General features: G+C 35.7%; 1 protein-coding gene across 1 annotated transcript in view; it reads right to left on the bottom strand.

Annotated features, from left to right (window-relative positions):
* LOC129265831 (gamma-aminobutyric acid type B receptor subunit 1-like) overlaps positions 1-7,448 on the bottom strand; it is a 42,896-nt gene extending 35,448 nt beyond the window's left edge. Inside the window, exon 1 of the mRNA XM_064100466.1 lies at positions 7,311-7,448. Coding sequence (XP_063956536.1) covers positions 7,311-7,424 — 114 coding nt within the window. The 5' untranslated portion in view covers positions 7,425-7,448. The remainder of the gene's footprint in view (positions 1-7,310) is intronic.
* Positions 7,449-26,407: the final 18,959 nt, after the last annotated feature.

Here is a 26,407-nt window from a genome sequence, read left to right as displayed (position 1 = left end):
ATAGCCGAGTGAAAAAACCCTTACATTTGGATATGATATTTGATTTATCAGCATTCTCTTTTTGAATATTAAAATTGTTTTGAGACGATAGATATATTTGTTGTTTTGTGTAAGTGTACACTGGCGCATTATAAGACCATTTATTTGCCCCCCTAAAAAAAAGTCTATTAAGCATGCACAACAAAAGTGGTGCCGGGAGTAGTGTAATCAGAGTCGCCAAATAATAATCATAATCAACCAAAGATATAAATCGTGCTGTTTGACTTTTATTTCCCTCCCAGTCTTTGAAAAATGAAAATGTTCGATCTTCAAAGAGTGAATTTCTAAAGAGTGAAATTGGAGTGAGAATGTGCATTTGCGTTCCTTTTTCTTTTACAAATCCGAAAAACGTCACTCGAAATATAAACAGGGTTTAAAATAGAATTATCTCCTAAAACATAAATAACGGATGCTATTTTTGCAATATTCAGACATAACTGAAAGCATTATCATGCAGTATACTTCAGTTTTGTGTTAATAGTTTTCAGCAGTATTCTGGTCATTTGATCTTTTCTCAGACTAATAATGGCGATACATCCAGAATTCTTGTTAAACCTGATGAAGAAAAGTAATAGTCAGGAGTACATTATGTTCCCTTTTGTTTTAATGAACACACACCTACATGTATTATACCGACCTTCATATTCCCTTCTGGTTGTCAATTCCAAACCATTTGACTTGTAAGTTTATATTTCATTTACCTCTTCAATATAAGTAATATTTACAATAAAATATCAATCATCACACCTTTTCTTTTAAGTTGACCTATATTTTGTTTTGTATCCCGCTTTATTTCATTTTATTTTTTGTATACATATCAACTTTTGCATGCTATTTCTATCTGAATTTGTATGTGTGCTTTTATCATCGTGGATGTTTACATGTACTTACAAGTCTAGGTAGGGGAGGAAAGCCTACAGGTTATAGTAGCTTATTTTGTTATACCGAGGTTTTTTTACCTGACTACTGCTAAGAAAGCACGAGTGCCTGTGAGCAAGCAACCAGGGGACCAACGGCTTAAGGTCCTCTCCGAGGGATCTGGTAATGACGATAAGTGCCTTACAAAAGGGCACTAGCGCACCACTTGGGAATCGAACCCGGGTCACCGGAATCCGAAACCCCCGCTCTACCGACTGAGCTATCGCGCCTGCCTGATTTTACTTTTCCTTTCCCAGGCAACCTGGGGGTCGTTTCATAAAGCTGTTCGTAAGTTAAGAGCGACTTTAAGAACGACTGGTGATCATTTCTTATGCGCTAAACCATCGCCAATGAATATACCATTTACCACAAGAAAGGATCACCAGTCGTTCTTAAAGTCGCTCTTATTAATAAACTTACGAACAGCTTTATGAAACACCCACCTGGACTTTCTGTAGCTATCCTTGTTCTGTCTTTGTAATCATGTAACTTGCTTGTAACTTAATCTTTGCTGAAATGCCGAATATAAATAAAATGACAATAGGCCCAGACAATAATAATTTTTACTTGTAAACATGCAACATGCATCATGTCATAACGGCAAACTCGCCTTCGTTTCTATCAGTAGGCTGATATCAATATCACATCTAGGTCAGGCGAACGATATCTTGACAAATCTGGAACATACTTTTTTGTGCTTATGCGAAGGATAAAAAAAATGACAGAACGATTAAAAGATATTGAAAACTGGGTCAGCATTTGCAATGGCCTTGTTTGATATGGGTTTCTTTTTTATCAGAGATTCTTCCAAATATTATGATTTATTCGTTGATGTGCTAAACATTTTGAATAACTGATAAAATCAACTTGATTTCTAATCTTACACGTAGCTTTTTTCAAACGTCAACATTGAAATTGATGGGGTTTCGAATTGGGTTGGCAGGGGGAATGTAGACCTTACTTACTGCTCTAATGTCCTTTTAAATATGCCCTTGCTTACTTAAGAACATACTTTATTAGGGTTTTATTCAACATCCATCCCGCGAACATAATTATATAAGATGAATAGCATATAATACTGGACAAAACAGGTAGTCCAGTAGAAGTCTTCCGTACCTGGAAAAGTTGTTAAGTACAAGGTTTTTTGTTTGATGTGCGTTCTAGATGGGGTTTGAAGTAAACTTAGCTTGGTTGCCACCTTGGCAACCTTGGGCATTTTTTTAAATTAGAATAATCATGTAACTTGCATACTTTATATATGTAATATGCAACTTATCTAAAACAAGAAAGATAAATAAATAATACCATTTTTCTAAGGGTTCTTGTGACAAGGAATTCATTCATGACCTTTTATTCTTAGGCAAAGCAGTCATCGTAATCAGTGTAATTAACATGATGAGCTAATTAGCATAAGTGTAATACATAGACCGATTTGTGAATGTATGTCCAGAAATCCCCCCAAAACATAAATAATACAGCTCATAATTGGTTTTCTATGACGAGGAATTTATTTAGACTATAATTTTCCTTTTTATGCAGGAAGATTATCATAATTAGCATAATTCACTAATTAATATACATGTGCAATATTTGTCATCATACATCCAGAAAACCTGAAAACATAAATAACACAGCTATTCTAGGGTTAAATATGGTGAATAATTCATTTATGACTCTAGTTTTCCTTTTAAGCCTAAATAATCACCATAATTAACATAATGCACTAATTAACATATATGTGAAACATAATTATTATATTTCTTTGTCATTTTATAATAATAATAACGATAATAATAATACACTGATTTATATAGCGCAGAAATTATGTGCATTTTATATCCCCAAAGCCTGAAAACGCGAATTATAAATACAGCTCTTTTATGGTTTTCTATGACGAGAAATTCATTTATGACTCATGTTCCTTTTTATACAGTAAGACTGTCGTAATTAGCATAATTTCACTAATAACAGAATGTGTGTAATATACCTGGATTTCTCTGTCATTTTATATCCAGAAAGCCTGACAACATGAATAATGCAGCTTTTCTATAGGGTTTTCTATATGAGGAAATCATTTATGACTCTAATATAGTTTTCCTTTTAAGCCAATGAAGTAATTACCGTAATTAGCATAATGCACTATATGTGTAACATGTGTATTTCTTTGTTATTTCATATCCCCAAAGCCTGAAAACATGAATAATAAGGCTTTTATAAGGTTTTCTGTGATGATGAATTCATTCATGACTTTAGCTTTCGGCTTTTTAGTTAATGTAATGATAACCGTAATAGGCTCATTATTGATATTCATGCAATCGGCCGGTAGATTTCTTTGTCACGTTATGATCTAGAAAGTTTGGAAATATGAATAATACAGTTATCCTAAGTTATCAAGATTTCTTTGTCGCTCTTTTAATCTAGTAAACCTGACAAAAAAAATCAATTATAGAGCTCTTCTTAAGCATTTCTGCGATGAAGAATTCATTTAAGACTCTGATTTTCCTTTCTTATCAAAATTATCATCGTACTAAAGCTATATATACTTCAAACCCATCTAGAACACTAATCAACCAAAAAACCTTGCAAACGTTCGTAAGATTAATTCCAAGCATTTAAATTACTCTGCACTGATCTTTAAGCATGTGCGACCTTCGACGTATAATGTAGGGTGTTATCATCTCTTGCCCAACCAGTATACGTGGTGTGTACTTTATCGATCTATTCAATCTAGATATACAAATTATAACCAATAGATCTGTGTCAGTATATTGATAATCCGATTAAGAGTTGGATAACCTTCATGCATCGGAGAGAGAATAGATATGGTCATAACTAGATACACCCCCTTAAATCCCCTGCCAAAGTAGGTAAGAGAAGGCTGATAAAAGCAAGACATTTTGGCGGGAAGACGCGAGATGAGTTGCGGTAAATATGAGTCTGAGAAGATTATAAAGAATCTTTCTCTCTTAAGAAGCTTTCTGCGAATTTGTGGTTTCTATAATTACGTGCTACACGTGTCGTTAACCTGCCATGATCGAAACCACGTAGGGAATATGATGATTTCTGAAATTATAATCATCCTTTATTAGGTCAATAAATCAATTATTCAACAGGAGCAACAGTTACATAATTATAGTTATACATTTTTTCCAAAGCGATTAATCGTTGGATGCGAGGTATTTCTTTGCGTATCATGATTGTGTTAAATTTCATTATTCACCTACTAACTGTTTCATTCACGTTTTAATGATATCATTTAAGTTTGTTATAAAATGTGTCAATCAATTTAATCATATTTTTCCATTTATTTCAAAGTCTTGTTAATTCCCAAACATCATGGACTAACTAACCATGCACTACAAAACTTTGGTGTTAATAAAACTAACACACCAGTTTGTGTCCCTAGATGACCACACCATGGGGTATCATAATTACACCCTATGGTGAATTTGAAACTTACACCAAAGAGTGTAAAGGAACAACCAAAGGTGTTGTAATAACACCAATATGTGTTGAAGTAAGACCAGAGTAAAATGACTGGTGTGGTTCTTTATGTATGTACACCAGTCAACACCACAGTTTCTGCTGGTTGCTGACAATCGGGTGTTTTTGCTCCACAACGCACGACAGATTCAAGAACATAGAAAATGTATTGTCAAATGCCATTCATGGCAAAGAACAGCCAAGAATCCATTTTTTTTTCGAAAATTGGTAAATCAAAACAGCAGTTTCGTCCTGGACTCCGAACACATGAATATTTGCAACTTTTCGTCAGCTCCGAAACTTTGGACGAAACTTTTCTTCCGGTTCACCAATTTAGACAAAGACCTCCCAGCGGTCCATTTGTCATTTGACGGGCATTTTCAATAGATTTACTGTGTTCTTGAATACGTCATGCGTCGTGGTGCGAAAGTCCCTATTAAAGCAGAGTGAAATCTTTCTTGGACCCGGGGGGAGGGGGGGGGGGTTCGTTTATATTTTGTCGTCTGACAAGATGTCGAATCTGACAACTACGTCATAAGTTCCCAACTTGTCATTGGGTTTGATTGGCTGAGAAGCACTGTGGTAACTGTCAGACTATGACAACTTGTAAGTGCTGCCAAGCTTCATGAAACCAGAGCTGAATGGTGCTCTGATATTCTGAGAAAAACAAACAATTATATACTCCTCGTGAACTCAGATAGAGATTTTCTTTTTCTGCTGCAAGATGGCGTTAATAGGCCCATTTTCTGCAACTGGTGTATTAGCCTAGCTCAGTCTTTAACCATTTTGTATCGAATAAAAGCAATTTTGCATAGTGTATTTTGTAAATCAACACGTTGAGAAAATAATCTCGCGTGAAAAAACACCACATTTTGTCTACATAGTAGCAAACCGAATTGGAGAAAAAAATCTTCCTTTCAAAAGTGATTTTGAAAATACAACACTGATAAGTGGAATATTATGTATTTTAACAGTGTGCAGACACAAATAACGTCAGTCTTCTTCTTTGAAAATACAACAACGAAATTCCAGTCTTTTTTCAACGTGAGCAAAATTTCTCCCAAGAATCTATTATTTCATCCTTCTGTATTACCCAAATGCAAACCAATTATCCGTCAGATTACATTTTCAATACTTTGAACCGTATGATATTGTAGTCGATCAACTACCTCGTATTTTTTTCTTTTTTATTTCATCTTGAAATTGAAATTTATGAATTCACCATTTTGGTGATTTTTTTTCTTGAGTATAATTATCATTTCGCAAGGGGACAATTGATAATAATTTTCACGGTTAATATTTTCTATGAATAAATATCTTTGACCAAATTAGAATCTTTATATCACAAGTTGGTCGTTCATACACGAACCAGTGTTCTGAAGGACATGGCTGGAAAATATCACACGTTTTCAAAATGCCTGACATTGTTGTATTTTTTCCCCTCACAATATTCATCTTCGTGATGTTTTCGTGAGGATTAAAAAATCAATCGGTTTCTCAACATCCATCAGGATGTATTACATCTTTTTAATGAAAACCAATTCAAACGGACGAAATGGTGAAATTGAGTTGGCTTTCATTCAGATCTAGGTCAAAACAGGCAAAACACGAAACACTGCTCCGAACATCCAATATCTTATTTGATTAACTGTACAGGTTACAAATTAAACTCAAAAGATGGAATTCTCTCCTACATTCTAATCTAATCTAGCTCTGCCCAATCCCCCATCTCCAATTTTACCCTGATTTGACCACTTGAAATATCGGAACTACAAAGTGTATCAGGCTTATTCCAAATGGAGACCGTATTGATTTCAACGCCATCAAGTGACCTTCTCGTCTTCCCGTACATACAAATCTGGATATACAGTTGTCAATTGTTATCCTTAACATGCCGATTTTAAAGGGCAAGGAAAAAATGTTTGGGCGAGGATGAGGGAATGTGATGGGGGAGGGGGGCTTGATTGAGAGGTATAATCATATCAGTTGTACGACACTTTGACCAAACACCCCTCTAAAATTCCCGTCTTCCCCACTTGCTACGGTATGATGGAAACACAGGGAGTTGTTTTCGTACATCGATATCTTCTTAACCAATATGATCAAATGTCTTACAAATTGCCCTTGAACAGTGTGTCGCAAAGTATTTGTCTCTACGTCTCAACAAATGGATGATCCACGTTCTTGTCCTGCACTCTTTCATGTACGAATACAAGATTTTTTCCCTTCTCCTGATTTAAATATATCTCCATTTGAATGTATTTATCGCATTGCTAACCAGTAAGACAGAGAGGGGGGTAGGATGGGTGGACAAGCCACATGGAAGCCATGTCAAGATTGTTTTTGTTGGAAATGCGACAATGTCAACACACCGGGAGAGAATGGAGGAAGCCCCTCTCCGAAAATCTACATCCACGATCAAGGGAAAGTGAATTCTTAAAAAGGATCATATTCATGGTTCAGCTAATTGGTGGGGTGGTGTTGGGGGGAGGGGGCAAGGAGTGATGGTGAGTTAAGTATCAGATGCGGATGGGACACAATTGGACCAGTCAAGATATCTTGGCCAGTTGGTGTATACTCATGGAGATACCAACATCAACAGGCGTTCAAAGAACAGTATTTGCCTGAAGCAGGTGGTGTTGTGCAGAGGGTCCATGTATACTCATGGAGATACCAACGTCAACAGGAGTTCAAAGAAAAGCATTCGCCTGAAGCAGGTGGTGTTGTGCAGAGGGCATATAGGAGGAGGGGGTGGGTGCATTGTGAGATGGGGATGAGACACTACGGACTACCAGTCAAGAACTCTTAGCCGGTTGAAGTACAATTATGGTGATACCAACATCCACATGGAGTCACAGAACAGTACTTACCTGAAGCAGGTTCCACAGGTGCGATGCTTGCGCTGTTGGTTGGGTAACAATCGAACAGCCTGCTCCAAGGACCATTATCTTTGTCGTAGTCTTGTTGTAGAGTTCCTTATACATTACGTCGGTTCCTTTGCCACCATTACACTGCGGGAGATAAAAGAATATTATAGATTATCATAAATTACCAGTTAAGTATTTTCAAAAGACTAAAAGAAGATTGATAACGTTAAAAAAAAAGACAGCGTTAGTCACCAGCAGTTTAATAGGCCCTACTAAACAAATTGTGGAAAGTTATATGATTTTGATCGCTTTAAAAAAAGAAGTCAACAATTGAGCTGTTGACTTAGATTTATCATTCATCGTAAATTATGGAAAAACGATCGAGTCACATCTCATTACATTACAGGATCCTGGAAACCATAGCATGGGTACAGTCATAATGACCCAGATTCGAGTCAAGTCATCATAGGCTCCACAACAAGCCTTTCGTAATTACCAAATCTTAGATTTTAGTAAATGCGATGTTGAAAAAAAAGTGTAAAAAGATTTATTTAAAATATCGAAATAATGACCTTAATTACCATAATTAGCAGACAGATGACTACCATAATGACCATAATAACCACCAGCAAGCAGGTGGACAATAATTCTCTTCCCATAATCTCTCAACTTTGTTTTTATGAAACACTATAGGCCTATATGAAAAGTTCACTGACGTTGTGCCATATCCTGTAGATTGTACATCTAAGGAGCACCCTACCAATGACCGGTTTTGCAACTTTGTTCCAGACTTTTCTTACCTTTAAGAAAAAATATCCATTTCGCCCCCCCCCCCAAAAAAAAAATGAAACAAATGAATAAATAAATTAAAAAATAGGTGTGTATGAACCCAAAACCGAGAAATTACTAGAAATTGGTCATCGTGAAAGTTGGCAATATGTACATTTTGGCTCAAACGGCCTGCTAGTCGTTCGAAACTCATATGGCGATTAGCATTGTGCGCATCAGTCGCAAAATACTTCACTGGAACAAGCTATCATTAAAAAACCACCCAATAGAATCAAAATAAAATGAAGTTACAAAAGTGAAAACCACACAGCACAATCGGAAATGCCACGGGTTTTCGCCAAGAATTATTTTAGTTGAGGGCCAAGGAATGCATGCGGTTTCACGATGTATAAACCAATCGATTCGTGGGTGCGAAGACATCGCTATAAATAGGAATAGACATCTTTAAATACTTCGCAAGTTTCACACTTTATGTTGGGCAGCATACTGTCCACTGTGTTGGGTAATTTATGTTGGTAAAAAAATATGTATATTCTTTGCAATTATTATCCTATTGATCTAATTCCCTACCCAATTATTCGTTTTTATCAGCCAATTTGGACAGATTTTAACCAATGGTTGTGTGGACAGTATGTTGCCCAGTGTTGGCTAAAAGTTGGGCATTTTTTGCCCAACTATTTTAAGAGTGTTGAAGAGAAGCAATCAAAAAGGTAAATGAATATTTATTTGAATGGAATTTGCACCCCTTCGTGGTTCCGGTAATCTGTTCTAAATTAGAAGTACGACGTCAGCATACTACACGCAGTATATAAAGCGGATCTACGTCACATCATGGACGTGCTAGCCGTGTGCGTCCGTCATGTGATTATTTCGCGGCTAAAAATGTGTTTTAGGGTTCTTCCCCACGAGCCATTTAGAAGATTACACTAAGCATAATTACGGTCATCATTGCCATGCAGAACCAGGGGAAACAACGATGAATTGGACTGGATACTTATTACTAAAGATATGTGTTGGTGCGAATCAGCAAAGGTCCAATTTGATTATTTGGCCTGTAATATATATGTTTATTTAATGAATGGTGAGCTACATATAATTATTTTGTTTGTAAAAGTTGTTTTTCATAGTCTATAAAACAACAAAAACAGCCACCCATGTTCCGTCAATCTATTTTATAAATTGAGGTTTTTCTTTCACTGCGGTCTGCAATATTTCACGTCCCTTTGAAGGACAAGCCTAAAAAGCACATGCACAGTCATTCTGACAACTGTCCCGCGGGTAAAACTTGCTCAATGAAGATGATTTCACACCACTCACTTTCAATCATTGCTGGGAATGACGTACATAACTTAGTCACTGTGCGTATACAACGTGACCTAAGGACAATAGCTACACTCAGGTAATTACTAATACCTAGTTCAAGTTCAAGTTCAAGTTCAAGTTCAAGTTCAATTTATTCAAAAAACCAGACATATGAGTACAAATCAATGATCAGATGGTACAAAAGAATACATGATACAATATGAACGGTTTTCTAGGACCCCGAAAAAGCACAGCTTGTGAGTGGGGCCCTATATACCTCTAAATAAGATGTAGATCTAAATGTATAAAATGACAAAGGAGAATACATAATAAACAGATATATCGACTACAAATATGTACAAAATGTACATTAAACAAGTGCCAGCATAAACACAAACACACACAAAAACACACGCAAACACACCCCACTAGGGTGGCCAACTACGAGATACATGTAAAACATAATAGACTCTATGGAAGAAAAACTTAAAAATTAACTAAGATAATAGATTGTCAAAGAGGTATTTTTTACATTGCACTTGCAGTTCTCATTGTCACGTTTCGCGCCATGCTCCATTATTTCCTCTACATTACAGAATTTTCTTGTAGAATTGTTCATGCCAACCTTTGTATTTATTCCTGCGACCCACGATTCTGATATCTAAATTCTCTTTTTCTCTTTTTTTAATATATTTTTTTAAAATTTATTGTTGATACCTATATTGTTCCCCTTACCTAATAATCTCTAAGTTAAAATTCATACTGCCACTGTATTATAATTTAGTGATTATTGTTTGTACATTATTTTTATATGAAGAAACCATGTTTATCTTTGAACTGTTATCTTTCAATGCATAGTACGATGTAAGAATGTACTGCTTGATTCGTCCGTATATTATATACATTCATGTATGGACTTTCAAGGGCGACCTCCGAGACTTAATTTATGCAAGCGTATTCTGGAGAGTGTTTGACCTCTTGACCTTTTTCTCGAACTTGCAAAGTGTTGATGGTCCATATTTGGCAGGATCTTGGATTGGATGGAGCCACGTGGCTGAGGGTTTCCTCCCCTTTTCTTTATGTGAGCGTGTGTGTGTGTGTGTGTCGTATGCAGGATGGGGGGGGGGCAAAGATATTTGTGTTTGTACGGGGATAAGGTTCTAATGTGTGTGTGTACGAGTGAAGGGAAAGTGAGAGGGAGAGAGAGGGAATTGGGGCGGGGGATCCTTCAGCTGCTTGTCCTCATTCTAGTCCGATTTCTTTATTTTGGCTTCTGTTCTCCTTTTCTTTAGGGCGGTCTTTTTTGTTTCTATCTCGGCGCTTCCCTCTTGAAAACTTTTAGATAATTATAATCTTATATCTGCCTCTTTTTTATTGTAATGTTTCATGATTTTATGCTTTTTCATCATACTAATCATTTGTAAATATTGTGATTGTTATGATTTATTTCAATTAAAACTTAAATATAAAAAACGTTTCGCGCCATGATTGAACCCGTGGTCTAAATCATACAGGAATCGTAAAGTGATCGTGCCAGATCTTATAAAACCTTGAGGTCAGTCTTAGCAATCGCTTTGATTGTAGAAAACACAAATTAGACGGCTCGAATTAAGATTTTCGCGATCAGCTATGATAGGCCAATTATAACGGATCGCAAGACGGTGCAGTAGTGTCACCAGCTTTTTCAAGGGGTGTGGTGTACTGATAGACTGGTAGTATGTACTACCTATCTACAGAAGATATGAATATAGCAACATTGATACTAATAACATGTCGCCCTTCTTAAAAGTCCCATCCCATTTGTCTGAAGGGAGGGGTGCAGAGGGTGTGAACGCATCCCCTTTTCTCCCTGCGGTGGGGACGAGGTATTAACAAAATATATTGGCGATTACAGCTGGCGATTATTCAAACTTGTTGAACGTCGTGTGCACACCGTTGATTAAAGCATCCGAATTCCAGAAATTTGCCAGTTAACATGATTAAAGATAATTTTGTGATCAACCTCAATGCTTATGTACCTATCAAAACGATTAGACTAGAAAACAAATGCGTATTGTCCCTTCTTGACTGAAAAAAGTGCCAAATATCAACGCCGAAATTATGTAGTTCGCCCAAAGTGAAAATAACATCACAATGATTTTTTTTTCAACCCAGAGCACACGGAGAAATTTGATTACAAATGATTTTATCACCTGTAACTTCGTGTGAAACGCTTCGTAAAACGATACATTTGAACACGAAGAAACGTCCCATAACTAAGATAGAATGTAGACTTTCTAATACCTAAAAATCTTATCGTATTAGTTGCGTGAAATCCGCTTGAATTCAACAAGTAGACCTATAATAACTTAAAAGAAAAGTCCAACCCAACAAAAAGTTGATGTGAATAAAAAGAGAAAAATCCAACAAGCATAACACTGAACATTTCATCAAAATCGGTTATAAAATAAGAAAGTTATGACATGTAAAAATTTTGCTTAATTTCACAAGGAGTTACATGCACATAATGGTCGGTATGCAAATGAGGAGACTGGTGACGTCATCAGCTTACTATTTCTTTTGTATTTTATTATATCAAATATGAAATATTCAAATTTTCTCCTCATTGTCAAGTAAAACAACGATTAATTCTTCCCTAAACCCGCTGAATTAGCATCATTTAAAGCTATGTGGTTCAGTCAAGTTGGTCCTTATTGTCAAATATGTAAAAAATGAAAGAAATAGTGAGTGAAGGACATCATCTCATGTGCATGTCACTGAATCGTGCATCACTGTTTTGTGAAAAATAAGCGAAATTTTAAGATTCCATAACTTTTTTATTTTACATCAAATTTTGATGAAATTTTCCGCGTTATGCTAATTTGATTATTCCCCATGTATTCAAATCAACATTTATTTGGAGTGGACTTTAACTTTAGATATAGGTGGTTGGTTGGAGCCATGTGGATGGGTGGAAAAAAAACTAATCTAAACATTCCTATTAATCAGCAAATCATGACATAAAACAAATTAAAATCTTGTGCAAAAGAAAAGAACTGTGCAATCTAAAAAAAGAAAAAAAAAAGAGTAAAAGTTCACCCCAAATTATCAGGTAAAGGGGGGGGGGGGCTGTCGTGAATGTTGAGTAAATTTTGGGGGGTACATTGCAGCTCAACATTGGGTAAAATTTACACAGTGTTCGGTATTATTTTACACAACAAAAAATGCATTGTTCCATTTTTAATTAATTAAAGGTAAACCTTTGTGTGCTTGAGTTTTGAACAGTCATTCATTTGCGCAGACAAGCTTTAGTATAAAGGCTCTTACTTACTCCTTGTATCTGTAAGTATAGGCCTTACTTATACTGCCTTATACCGTCTTATACTGCCGTATACTGCCTTACTGCCTTATACTGCCTTACTGCCTTACTTATACCGTAGATCGAGCATGATAATCTAACTAGTTGTGCAAGTGAAATCTATATTCAAACTTTCACTACCCATATCGAGTGCATTCAAATACGATGCTGAGAAAATGCATAAAAATCCGTCTCATCGACAATTTTAGAAAACATTTTCACTGATATAATCTTGGCATGTACATTTTCATGAGCCATTGAATATTGCAATCTGTAAATCCTTATAATAATGTACAGCTATAGGGGACGTTTCATTAAACTGTTCGCAGGTTATGCATTTACTACCAGTGGCGTACAGACAGAGAGGAGCTTGGGGTGCTCCCCCCCCCAAAAAAAAAAAAAAATGAAATTAATAAAAAGAAATCACTACCAATAAAAAAGAGAAAAGGAAAGAAAGAAAGAAGGGTGAAATATATATTTTTAATATTATGTCAAATCTATCACATAATTGGATATTTGTAATAAAAATGTCGAAATTTCTAGCTCGCTCACTTCTCTCACTTTTTTTTTTTTTAAATATTGCTCGATACGGCATGATTATCTGGCCCTCTCAAACTCTTTGGATAGTTACGCCACGGGTACCTACCTTCGATCACGTTTTTGTCGCGTGTTTAAAGTTGTGTTACTTTATGACCAGCTGTATTAAAAAACAAACAAACAAAACAAAACAAAACACCGAGGACGGCAACCAGTTCAAGTGATTTTCTTGATCTAAATCGGAGCCGATGTACACGAGAGGTTAAGGAGGCAACCCTAGAAGATATTGAAATGTAGATATTTCCAAGAGTGGGTGTATGATGAGGGGCAACTTTAGAAAGGCCAAGTCTCTCATCGCTTTTTGGTTTGAAACGGTACCCTAGTGGAACATGGTGTAACTTGAAAAAGAAAGCAGTTAGATGTATTCTTCGATTCACGGAGTGCTTACTGTCTTTCTGAAGTAAGGACAGATATTTGCCACCATTTAAAGAGATCTCAGAAAATAACCTCAAAAAGTTAATTTTACCGTACAGTGGCTCTTTGGCTAAGAACGCTTAACCTTTCCTGAGTTTTAACCAAGTATGTTAGTATACACACTTAATGCCTAAGTTTTTCATAACAAAATAAATTCGTTAATTGCCTTTTCGGCATTTTCAAAGAAACACTGTATTAAGAGTAGTCAAAGAGAGCGATTTAAACTATCAAGATTAATTTAAGGTAGAAAAAAAATATTTGTAACTGACCTCCAACCGCCTTTCCAGAACTTAATTTCTTTGTCAATTATTGAATTCTTGAGCCATTACTTCAAATAACTAAATACACCAAATTATAACTAAATACACGAAGATCTGAATAATAATTGGCGATTATCAACATTCTTGAAGGGGGCGTAATCAATATAATACGCACGCCGCGAGTACTCCTTGCGATTTACTAAAAGAAACAGTAGCAAGCTTACAAGTTGCATCTGATTACTTCAAAGTAACTTACATTTCATTTCGAAATATTCTGTTACATAGTAATATTTTCAGTAACTAAATACATAACGTAGCATATAAGTTATTTAAAATATTAACGAATTTCATTATTTTAATTTTACATATTCAAAAATTGATTTTATTTCTTATTTTATTTTTCCTATGTATTCTCGGAAATTATTTTTCATTAGTTTCTGTATATCGTGTATGCACGTATATATAAATATTTTTCGTCAAACATAGTTTATGTTTTTGTTTGTTCACACGGCCCCTTTTCAGACCAGCCTATAGTAGCAATGGTAGTTGAATACGGAATTTACCATCAATAAATGAATTAATAAGATATACGCAGAATCCTCCACCTTTAAACGAACCTTATTTCACAATTCGAACAATGATGAGCGTGGTGATGATAAGGTATTTGTAATAAGGATGAGGAAGCGGGGTATTGCCGTAACGGTCATCGTTGTCATCATCATCATCATCATCATCATCATCATCAATACAATGAATTTAATAGTCTTTACTTTGTTCATCTAGATTACTATTTCCATTTGCTCCATTATACTGCCCGTGGTGTTAAACTCACATTTTATATTGAACATAACACCGCGAGGTGTAAATTAAACAACCGAAGGTGTTGTAATAGCACCCATGTATTGATCTAACATTATAGTTAATACCGGAGTACCAATGACTGGTGTGGTCCTGTACGTACGGTAAATTGCCAATCGTCCACTGCCAACTCGTCCACTGACTCACCACATGGTCTACCTTCATTCGGTCTAATGCCATTCCGCCCATCAACATTTCGTCTAACAACCATTTCGTCCAATAACCATTTGGTCCAATCATCACTCTGTCTAATCACCAGTTCGTCTATGACCATTTCGTCTAATAACCAGTTGGTCTAATACCCATTTTCTTTCATTCGTTTTGCACAATTAACACTTTACTCCAATTAGACCAAATGGTATATGGACTAAATGGCTATTGGACCAACTGGTTATTAGACGGAATGACATTAGACTAATTGAAAGTAGACCATGTGGTGAGTAGACGAACTGATGATTGACCAAATGGTAGTAGACGAGTTGGCAATTGGACGAATTGGCACCAGACGAATTAGAAATAAACCCTACGTACACCAATCAACGCTAGACACGTGGGCAACAACACTGGACATGTAAAAAAATTCCAAAGTAAACATACACATATGTATCAGGCCATAAATATTATCGTTCTGTTATCCTTGACTTCACCGAAACCATCACCCTCGTCGTCGGCGACGTCAATGATCACGTCACAATCACCTTTAACAATACACCACAAAACCACCCGCTCATCGAGTAATCAATACAACTTTAATTATTCCAGAAAAAAAAACACAATACCGACGTATTAACAAAAACATCGTATTGATGAGTCACCTTGACTTGCTAGTGAAAAGACACACGAACCTCCATGGATGCGTACTTTACCCATTTTCTACCTTAAACCATAGCTCTATGCTTAAACAACAATATATTCCGTATTTACAGCGACAAGGGAGAATCTTCTTCTTTTATTTCACTCTTAGAATGTTGCCGAAAAAAGATTTTATAGGTCCGCCCCTTTTATGACGCAGAGTGGTCATTCCCACGCGCCGATGCGTCAGTTTTTTTTGGCGCCTTTTGTAAGCCGCATCTTCATGACAATACCAAGTATTGGTACATTGTCATCTACTTATGAGTCATTAAACAACTGAAAAGAAACCATAAATTAATAATGTATTGTTGTGGTGAATGTAAATTGATTGGACTCTTATTAAATATTTATAAGTCAATCAGGGAATGATATATCTTTTTTTTCTCAATAAAAACGAATTATAAAAAAACCTAGCAATACATAAAAATGCAACTGAATTGATTGGTACTTCAGAGGAATGTTATTCCTCTACATCTCTTCTCGGTTTTGCCTCTATTGATTTTATTTTCCAAGACTGACCGAATGATTTTGCAAGGTATTCGTGAAACTTTTAATGAACCATTACTTTTCAGCTTGTATATATCAATAATCCTGAAATTTCATGTGTACTACGATAAAAATGTATTGTGCTGGTCTGACGACCATGTCGTAGACTGGGACATCAAATCGATTGAGACGACCAATTTATTGTAACATGGTGACAGAAATGTGTAAACGTATCATGTCATGCGTCGTATATTTTGACTGGTTTTCATTCTGAATCCTCGTAATTATTTGGGGAATGGATTGGAATGCAACTTTGATGATACTGGAATGCCAAAGCGATGAAAGGGTATCAATAATACGGTATACATCTATGCCCGTGTGCTTTGTTTGGATGTCACTTTTCCATTACAGTGTATATAGTATTTATATGCTTCTGCGCGCGATGTAGTTTGTAATGAGTGTAGGTGGGGTGACGTACATAGGAGGTGGGGCGTCCGGGGTGGGTATTTGTACATTTCACAAGTACCTTACTCAAATTAATTTGGGAGTGATGATGCACCTGTTCTCAGCACAAATCGTTTGAAAACAAGGCGTCGGAAGGTATGTAGGGGTGAAAACAGTGGCACCACCCCGGTTACGTGTCATCAAACCTTTCTTGGGGAAAAACTGAGATGAAATGGGTTTAAAGCCCCCTCACACCTGACCGAAAGTAGGCGGACGAAGGGTGACGAATGGGAAAAATGAACGAAATGCAAGGAATTCAACGAATTCAAATAAAATTTCTGTCAAATCATGCGATCAGTAACTATTGTCAAATTTTATCAACAAACGGTAAGCGAAGGATAAATATGACATGCAAAGGATATCGATTTTTCGGTTCACCTCTTTGATAAAATTGCGGCCAAAGGCGAGCGAAGGGTTGATATAACCTAATAAGACAAAGGAAGAGTGAGCAATGGTTTGATATGGCGTGCGATTAGAAACGAAGACGAGGGAAAAGATCAGGCAATCTTGTTCGTTGTGTCACCGTGTTGCTTCGTTGCGGGTTCTTCCGAGATCGGTCCACTTTGGCAAAAGTGCGAAGAGGGACTATGCGCGACAAAAACACACGAACGATGAACGAACGATTACCGCAGACTAATTAAGAGATGCGAATTCAAACAGATAACCAACGATTTTTCAATTCGTCGGGAAATTTCAAACATGTTCAAAATTTCCGCGCGAATTTGAATAATCGCAGCTGTTAGTTCAGAAGATGTACGAACCCAAACACGAAGGGTAAATATGATTTACTATCAATTACAATTGAAAACGATTTTTTTTTTAAAATGCCTTTCGCCAGCCATCGCAAGGCATATTTCAGACAATTCGGTTAGGTGTGAGGGGGCCTTTAAGCGAGAATCTCGAATTCAACATGTTCTAAAACGGTAATTTGATCCTAGCAAAAAAAAAGACACAATCCCCTCCCCCTTCTGGATCATATAATTATATTATAATAATAAAATGATTAAAACCCTCCCATTCGCTTCCGATCATTTTCTTCGTCATTGCAACCATTGCGACCAGAAATCGATCATGTGTGTCGTTTTTCGTAAATCTTTGGCCATCAGATTGAAAAAAAAAGGAGAAAAAAAACCCTCAATAGTTTGAAATGACAATTGTTGTCATATTTCATGAAATTAAATCAAGCTGTCTTGAATTAAAATAAAAAAAAATCCTATTAAATCTTTACTGAACCTGCATAATATACGTGGGCTCGGGTTTAGATGATATGTGCACGTTAATAGAATCAACCATCAGCGACCATAACAACGGGAGTGAGATTATTGGTGGTGATTATTATTTTTTTCCTGATTGTTACTAAAGCACGAATACTTGCAAGAAAGCAGCCAGAGGACAGAAAACTTTAGTAATGTCTTCTCAAATGCATTTTTAAAGTGCAATATAGCGCTTCCATGACCGCACGCATATTTTTTTTTCCTGGGGGCAGGATGCGTTTAACTTTTCGAAGAAACCCAAAAGTGAACGAGCGAAGCGACCGAGCTTTTCATTTGGACACTTTTGCATTTTCTAAAGTTAAATTGTACACACTTTTAGTGAATCTTGTGGGGGGTTTTCATTAAAAAATTGAAGTTTTTAAAATGTCTGGGGGTGGGGCAACCGCCCCCTGCCCACCGCTGCGTACGGACATGAGCGCGCCAAGTGGGAATTGCACCCAGGTATGGCAGGCAAAGTGTTCCAAAATACCCCCAAAAGACCCTGATCAGGGGTTTTACCCTGCACGTTTACTCAGCACGTGCAGTGGTTTCTCTCTGCGCGAGCAACGAGAAACTTGAACGGCCTGGCTCCATTATATTTAGCAGATTCATTTCAATATTTTAATCATTCATATATTTTAAGAACCGTAGGTAATGTAATTATGCCCAAACCAAATACAGAAAATTGCCGTAGAATGTTTATATAGAGAGGTTCACGCCTATATAATGACTTACCTTTAGATATGAAATTTATCAAAAAATTAACAACATTTATTACTTCTTTGAGCTCTAAGATTTCAAATTTCATTGATCTCTGAGCAACGCGTTGTTTTGCCGGGAAGGGGGGGGGGTGTATTTGCTTGTAGCTTGAACTCATAACATTAAATTTTGTTTTAAGTCTATTGTCTAGTTTTCATTGCTTTATATTTTGTTTAATGTCGTTCTTTCCTGCTTGTTCATCATGTTTATAATATAGTTTAATCTATTTTATTACGTTCTGGACCCCCAGGCAGAACAGAGTGGTAATAATTACCACTCTGGGTGGGCATTCCAGCCATTCATATGTATTCATTTCACATTTTATTTTGTTTGTATTTTGCATGTTTTTATGAATGGAAAATAAATACAATACAAAAACTACTGATCAGGGTTTTTACTCTGCATGTACAGTAGTTTCTCTCTGCGCGAGCAACGAGAAACTACTGATCAGTGGTTTTAACCTGCAATCCGAACCCCTCACTCTACCGAATGACCCATCACCTTTCGTCAATAATATGATAAATGTTACGATTAAACGCATATAAAACCCAAATTTTCCGTAAGCCTAACAACATTATTTCGATCGTCCACTTTGGGCGGGCCAAAGGAGATTATTAACTGTAATTTTGAAATGTTTCACGCTTACGTGCCATAATTATTATCTGGAGTATTAACTTTATTACGATTTTGTAGGCCTATTGCACTTATTTCCCGGTATGGCAAGCGATGGTAATCTGAATCACGTATTATCTGTGTGTAAAGTGTTCCTTTTTTATAGATGATGATAGCCTCTGTTAATCACCGACTCAAAAACCAATATAATCCACTTGATCGCGCGCTGTGATTGATTTGCACGAATTAAAAAATGTCACTGATGTACCAGATATGATATCTATTTCTATATGCCCTGGAATATTTCAATAGGAACAAACCTTATGCAACTGAGATCAATTGTAGTAACAAAATTAAATAACTTGTATAAATTTTATAATAATAATAATAATAGGCATTTATATAGCGCCATTTATCTAGAAATATTCTATTCCGAGGCGCGTTGTTATTATTACTATTACCCCGGCTTTAGCTCGAGCTGCATTTCAGCGCTCATGCATTCAAGGAATTAATCCTGCCGGGTACCCATTCACCTCACCTGGGTTGAGTGCAGCACAATGTGGATAAATTTCTTGCCGAAGGAAATTACGCCATGGCTGGGATTCGAACCCACGACCCTCTGTTTCAAAGTCAGAAGACTAATCCACTGGGTCACAACGCTCCATAGATATGCCACAAATATTTCAATATGTAGGCAATGGTTAGATAAGAAAGTTTAACATTCATTTCTTTGTCCAAAATTATAAAAATAAAAAATATGGAGCATTGGAAAATGAAATTTCTTTAAAAAAAAATTTGTCTAAATCTCTAAATCATAACATGGCTGGGGCCCTGGTGCACGCAACACAAAGCTTAGCAATCATCGTTTAATTTTTTTTCTTAAGATTGATTGCATTGACTGCAACGAACAATTAATCATACAAATTAAGCGTATGATTAATCGCTGACCTTTGTGTTACGGGAATCAGGTGTAACTAAGAACTTACTCTTTTAAGACTTTTCTTCTTAATAGATCTTAAAAAAATATAAACATACAAACAAACTTCTTTATATGGATACAATTTACCTAGATGTTTTTAAATTCCTTAACAATTTCAAGGACAATATGCCTACACTAGACAAAGCTTGTAGGCAATATCAAAAACTTTGATTAGATATGTAACAATGGAATAGGTAAACTTTTGAAATATTAGCAACTTATTACTTGACAATTATTAGATATCTAGCAATGGACTAGGTAAAATTTTGACAAAATAAACGGTTTGTTAATCGTTTATTAAATTCCCTAAAATTAGCCATTTATTTTGTTGTCTTTAAAAAAATCATATTCCGTCATTTTCTAGTTCTAATAGCCAAACTTTTGTTTTCAAGTTCTTTTTTCTTGAGGGGGGGGGCATCGGACAAACTATTCTAGAATCTTCATCATGTGTGGGTTTTTTTTTTCATTTATATACAACAAAAGGTTTGTGGTTTGCCTATAATGTAGTGATCAACAATATAAAGGATTTCTCCAAGGCCCCCCGAACCGCATTGAAATCAGAATGGATTTAGTGGTAAGAAAGTCTCGTTTTTGTATTATTTAAACGGGAGAGGACAGACCTGGGACAATCTCCGAGGTTTTAACTTCGAATGGCAACCATACATATTGCTTGTGACATGGCCCTGGGAAGCGAGGGGTGCCGCGTACATTATTCACCATATGCAGCAGTTTTTACCAAAATCTCTTTTTTTTTGTCATTTTTTTTACAGACCAAAATCACCTTCAAGTTTGAACGAAACTTTTTTCTTCTTATAATTTTTTTTCCAAACCAACACCACCCCCCCTCTCTAAAATCGTTCCCAGGGCCCTGAACGGGGAAGGAAATTGGGATGCTCCTCCCCCTTCCCAATTCCATTCCAAACAGTGATGTAATAATAATAATAATGATAATAATGATAATAATAATAATAATAATGATAATAATAATAATATTAATAACGGCATATTAGTAGTCAAAGATAGCCACTTCAGCTCCGAAAATTATCATTGCGGAAGCTATTGATACATTTTTTTTTTTAATACGAAGATATGTCGTTCTGAAGAAAGAAAAAAGAGGCAAAGAGGAACTGAGAAAAAAAAACAACGAAGAAGAGTAAGAAAATAGAGAGCTTACATGAAAAGTTTAAAGTGATAAATGTGGTTATATAAGAAGAAAATTATGATGAGTACTTCGTTATTCTCTAATATCCATAGTAAGTGGGGGGGGGGGGGGGGTTGAGGCTTGTGATGTCTGGAGGAGGCTACTGCCAAAAAAAATGAAATCCCTCTTCAAAATGTATTTGTTTGGCTAATCTACCTTTACGTTCCTGGGTGATTTCTCTTTGAGTCTTTGTCTATGAGTGGGTTCTTGATTGCTTCTAAAAACATTTTCACTTCAACATGTGTTCGTGATAACATTTTCGATCTTAACAGTCACACAAAAAATAGGAGGGAAAGGGGACACTCAAAAGCAAAACACATGGAAATCAACGTTTGATGACTTTTCATTGTACAACCGCGGACCTATAAAAATCACGTTTTCGGTGCGATGATACACACATAAAGAGACTCTGATAAGACAAGGTGCAATTCTTATTGGTATCTGCCAACCTGTCAGAGCTGACCTCTGCTTCATCCATCACAAACTGATAATAAAAGTACGGGGAGTCGTCCCGGGTGTAATGTCATGATAGGCGGTATGTCACCTGCTGTTACTTACGCCATGTGTTTCTATTCTTTACCAACCACGTATTACTTTCATTTTGTACCAACATCTATCACATGTACACCAAACCATGTGGGGGAACCACCATGTGGAGGGTAGCCTTATCCCAAATGACCGATACAAGCCATCGAGGGTGGAGTAAGCAAGATGACAGGTGCCAGGAAAGGAGAGGAGGTTGTCAAAGATGTCTGACACAGAACATATCTGTTACATTTTGATAGATATAGGGGATGATCACCCCCCCCCCCCTCTTCCCGGCCGTCCAATCTTCCGTACAGGATGCGAAATGCCATCATGACATCGGTCATTGAGTATTTACAGATAAAAGAAAACATGAAAATGAGAAATACCTAAATAATACCAGTTCGGCATGATCATGACTCGTCACATTCTCACAAACAGGAGTAAAAAGAAACGATATTCCCACGCTGTCACACAATCCACAAAAGTAACAAACAACACGTTGACCAACACAGCATCATTCGAGAGAGAGAAAAAAAACAATAACAATGAATTTGTTCGGTTTGTTTGTTTCGTTGTTGAAATACTTTTCCAAAGCAGTGTCAAGATGACAACTCACTTATACAAACTGCGGAACCACTCCTTCCACAATCCACATTGAACTTTGTTAGATTTTAGCAATCCACGTATACACGAAAGTATGAGTTATACCATTTTTTCCAATTTAAACCGAATTATACTTAGGGCCTACTCAAATTGGGAGAAATTTCTGACATCATTGACAGTGTAGGCCTATGGAAACAATAAGAATTTTTCCAAAATGATCCGATCTTTGTTCACTTTTATTCAAAATTTTATTAAGACTGATATTTCTCATTCATATTCCTTCATGCAACCACTCAAATATCAAATTTCTCTCAATTAAACCTCCACTCACTCGCCTCTTACTTTAATGGCAATGTTCATTTAAGACAAGGAATACAAACAATTGGAAACAAAATGTACATTCAGTGGCGTACAGTGGGTCATGGCATGGGGGCACCAGCAAAACTATTGAGTCACTTAGTGGGTGCGCAAAGCGCTCTCAATTGCCAGGTATACTGACCTAATAGAGATACATTTTAAGGACTATGCCATTAAAGTGATATGTATCTAACTGATCAAAAAATGCGTGCGCGAAGCGCGAGCTGATAATATTGATATTCAGACCTGAAAAAGGGACATTATTAAGCAAATTTTTGTAGTCATGATAGTCATATAGGCTCACTATACAAAGAATGCGAGCGCGAAGTGCGAGCTGAAACTTTGTATATATTGACACCAAACAGGGACATTTTGAGGATTATTTTTAGGAATTCATGAAGAGCATACATATCTCACCATAGTCACCTAATGCGAGCCCCAAGCGCTTGCTGATTTTGTTAGAATTACACCTAAACACATGAAGCTCTGGGCGTCGTGGTCTATTGGTTACTCTCATCTTTCACTCTGAGGGGCGTGGGTTCGAATCTCAATATTGGTGTGTGAAAACCCACATTGTGCTGCACTTAACCCAGGTGAGGTAAATGGGTACCCGATATGGTTTATTCATTGAATGCTTAAGCGCCTATATGGCGGCTTAGCTACGGCCAGGGTAATAATTTGATACCAATTATCAAGCGCAGCAGAGTACTAGTATATGCAATAATAGTAGCTGAGCTATATAAATGGACCATATCATTATCATTGTATTAATTGTAATCATGAACATGACACGTATCTCACTAATCAAATATTGCGAGCGCACAGATATTCAGACCAGAAAAGGGACATTTTAAGGACTGTCTTTCTATGAATTCATGAAGAGCAGACATATCTCACCAATCCACTAATAACAGTAAATCTTTTCAAAGTGAATGAATCTTTGTTCATTTTTCTTCAAATGTTCATCATATTCATTCCATAATATTTATTTCACATTTTTGCACTTAACAACCACTTGTATCACTTGTTCTCTCTTCTACACATTCTCTCCAATCACTCTATTTAATGACTATTGGCAATTCAATGTATGTTTGCAAGTCTCTAACAATAAAAGAAACAAACGGGAACAGCATTTCAATTAATACAACCATTTAATAGGAATAACAGATCAAATAAATATATCATACAAATCTATTACAATTATAAGGATTAGTTCATCCTGCTAATACTACAGCAGGATAAATTTATCTTAATTTCAAGGCTACATGAGGATAAATTTATCCTAATTTCAAAGCTACGCAAGGATAAATTTATCTTAATTTCAAAGCTACATGAGGATAAATTTATCTTAATTTCAAAGCTACACGAGGATAAATTTATCTTAAATTCAAAGCTACACGAGGATAAATTTATCCTAATTTCAAGGCTACACGAGGATAAATTTATCCTAATTTCATAGCTACACGAGGATAAATTTATCCTAATTTCAATGCTACATGAGGATAAATTTATCTTAATTTCAAAGCTACATGAGGATAAATTTATCCTAATTTCAAAGCTACATGAGGATAAATTTATCTTAATTTCAATGCTAGATGAGGATAAATTTATCCTAATTTCAAGGCTACGCAAGGATAAATTTATCTTAATTTCAAAGCTACATGAGGATAAATTTATCTTAATTTCAAAGCTTCACGAGGATAAATTTATCCTAATTTCAAGGCTACACGAGGATAAATTTATCTTAATTTCAAGGATACACGAGGATAAATTTATCTTAATTTCAAGGCTTCATGAGGATAAATTCATCCTAATTTCAAGAATACACGAGGATAAATTTATCCTAATTTCAAATCTACATGAGGATAAATTTATCTTAATTTCAAAGCTGCACGAGGATAAATTTATCCTAATTTCAAAGCTACAAGAGGATAAATTTATCCTAATTTCAAGGCTACATGAGGATAAATTTATCCTAATTTCAAAGCTACACGAGGATAAATTTATCTTAATTTCAAGGCTACACGAGGATAAATTTATCTTATTTTCAAAGCTACACGAGGATAAATTTATCCTAATTTCATGGCTACACGAGGATAAATTTATCTTAATTTCAGGACTACATGAGGATAAATTTATCCTAACTTCAAGGCTACATGAGGATAAATTTATCCTAATTTCAAGGCTACACGAGGATAAATTTATCTTAATTTCAGTCTACATGAGGATAAATTTATCCTAACTTCAAGGCTACACGAGGATAAATTTATCTTAATTTCAGTCTACATGAGGATAAATTTATCCTAACTTCAAGGCTACATGAGGATAAATTTATCCTAATTTCAAAGCTACACGAGGATAAATTTATCCTAATTTCATGGCTACACGAGGATAAATTTATCTTAATTTCAAGACTACATGAGGATAAATTTATCCTAACTTCAAGGCTACATGAGGATAAATTTATCCTAATTTCAAAGCTGCACGAGGATAAATTTATCCTAATTTCAAAGCTACAAGAGGATAAATTTATCCTAATTTCAAGGCTACATGAGGATAAATTTATCCTAATTTCAAAGCTACACGAGGATAAATTTATCTTAATTTCAAGGCTACACGAGGATAAATTTATCTTATTTTCAAAGCTACACGAGGATAAATTTATCCTAATTTCATGGCTACACGAGGATAAATTTATCTTAATTTCAGGACTACATGAGGATAAATTTATCCTAACTTCAAGGCTACATGAGGATAAATTTATCCTAATTTCAAGGCTACACGAGGATAAATTTATCTTAATTTCAGTCTACATGAGGATAAATTTATCCTAACTTCAAGGCTACACGAGGATAAATTTATCTTAATTTCAGTCTACATGAGGATAAATTTATCCTAACTTCAAGGCTACATGAGGATAAATTTATCCTAATTTCAAAGCTACACGAGGATAAATTTATCCTAATTTCATGGCTACACGAGGATAAATTTATCTTAATTTCAAGACTACATGAGGATAAATTTATCCTAACTTCAAGGCTACATGAGGATAAATTTATCCTAATTTCAAGGCTACACGAGGATAAATTTATCTTAATTTCAGTCTACATGAGGATAAATTTATCCTAACTTCAAGGCTACATGAGGATAAATTTATCCTAATTTCAAGGCTACATGAGGATAAATTTATCTTAATTTTAAAGCTACATGTGGATAAATTTATCCTAATTTCAAAGCTACATGAGGATAAATTTATCTTAATTTCAAAGCTACACGAGGATAAATTTATCCTTATTTCAAGGCTACAAGAGGATAAATTTATCCTAATTTCAAGGCTACATGAGGATAAATTTATCCTAATTTCAAAGCTACACGAGGATAAATTTATCTGAATTTCAAGGCTACACGA

Source organism: Lytechinus pictus, chromosome 1 (genome assembly GCF_037042905.1).
Source record: "Lytechinus pictus isolate F3 Inbred chromosome 1, Lp3.0, whole genome shotgun sequence".
Lineage (NCBI taxonomy): Eukaryota > Metazoa > Echinodermata > Echinoidea > Temnopleuroida > Toxopneustidae > Lytechinus > Lytechinus pictus.
This window is presented reverse-complemented; position numbering and strand designations above follow the sequence as displayed.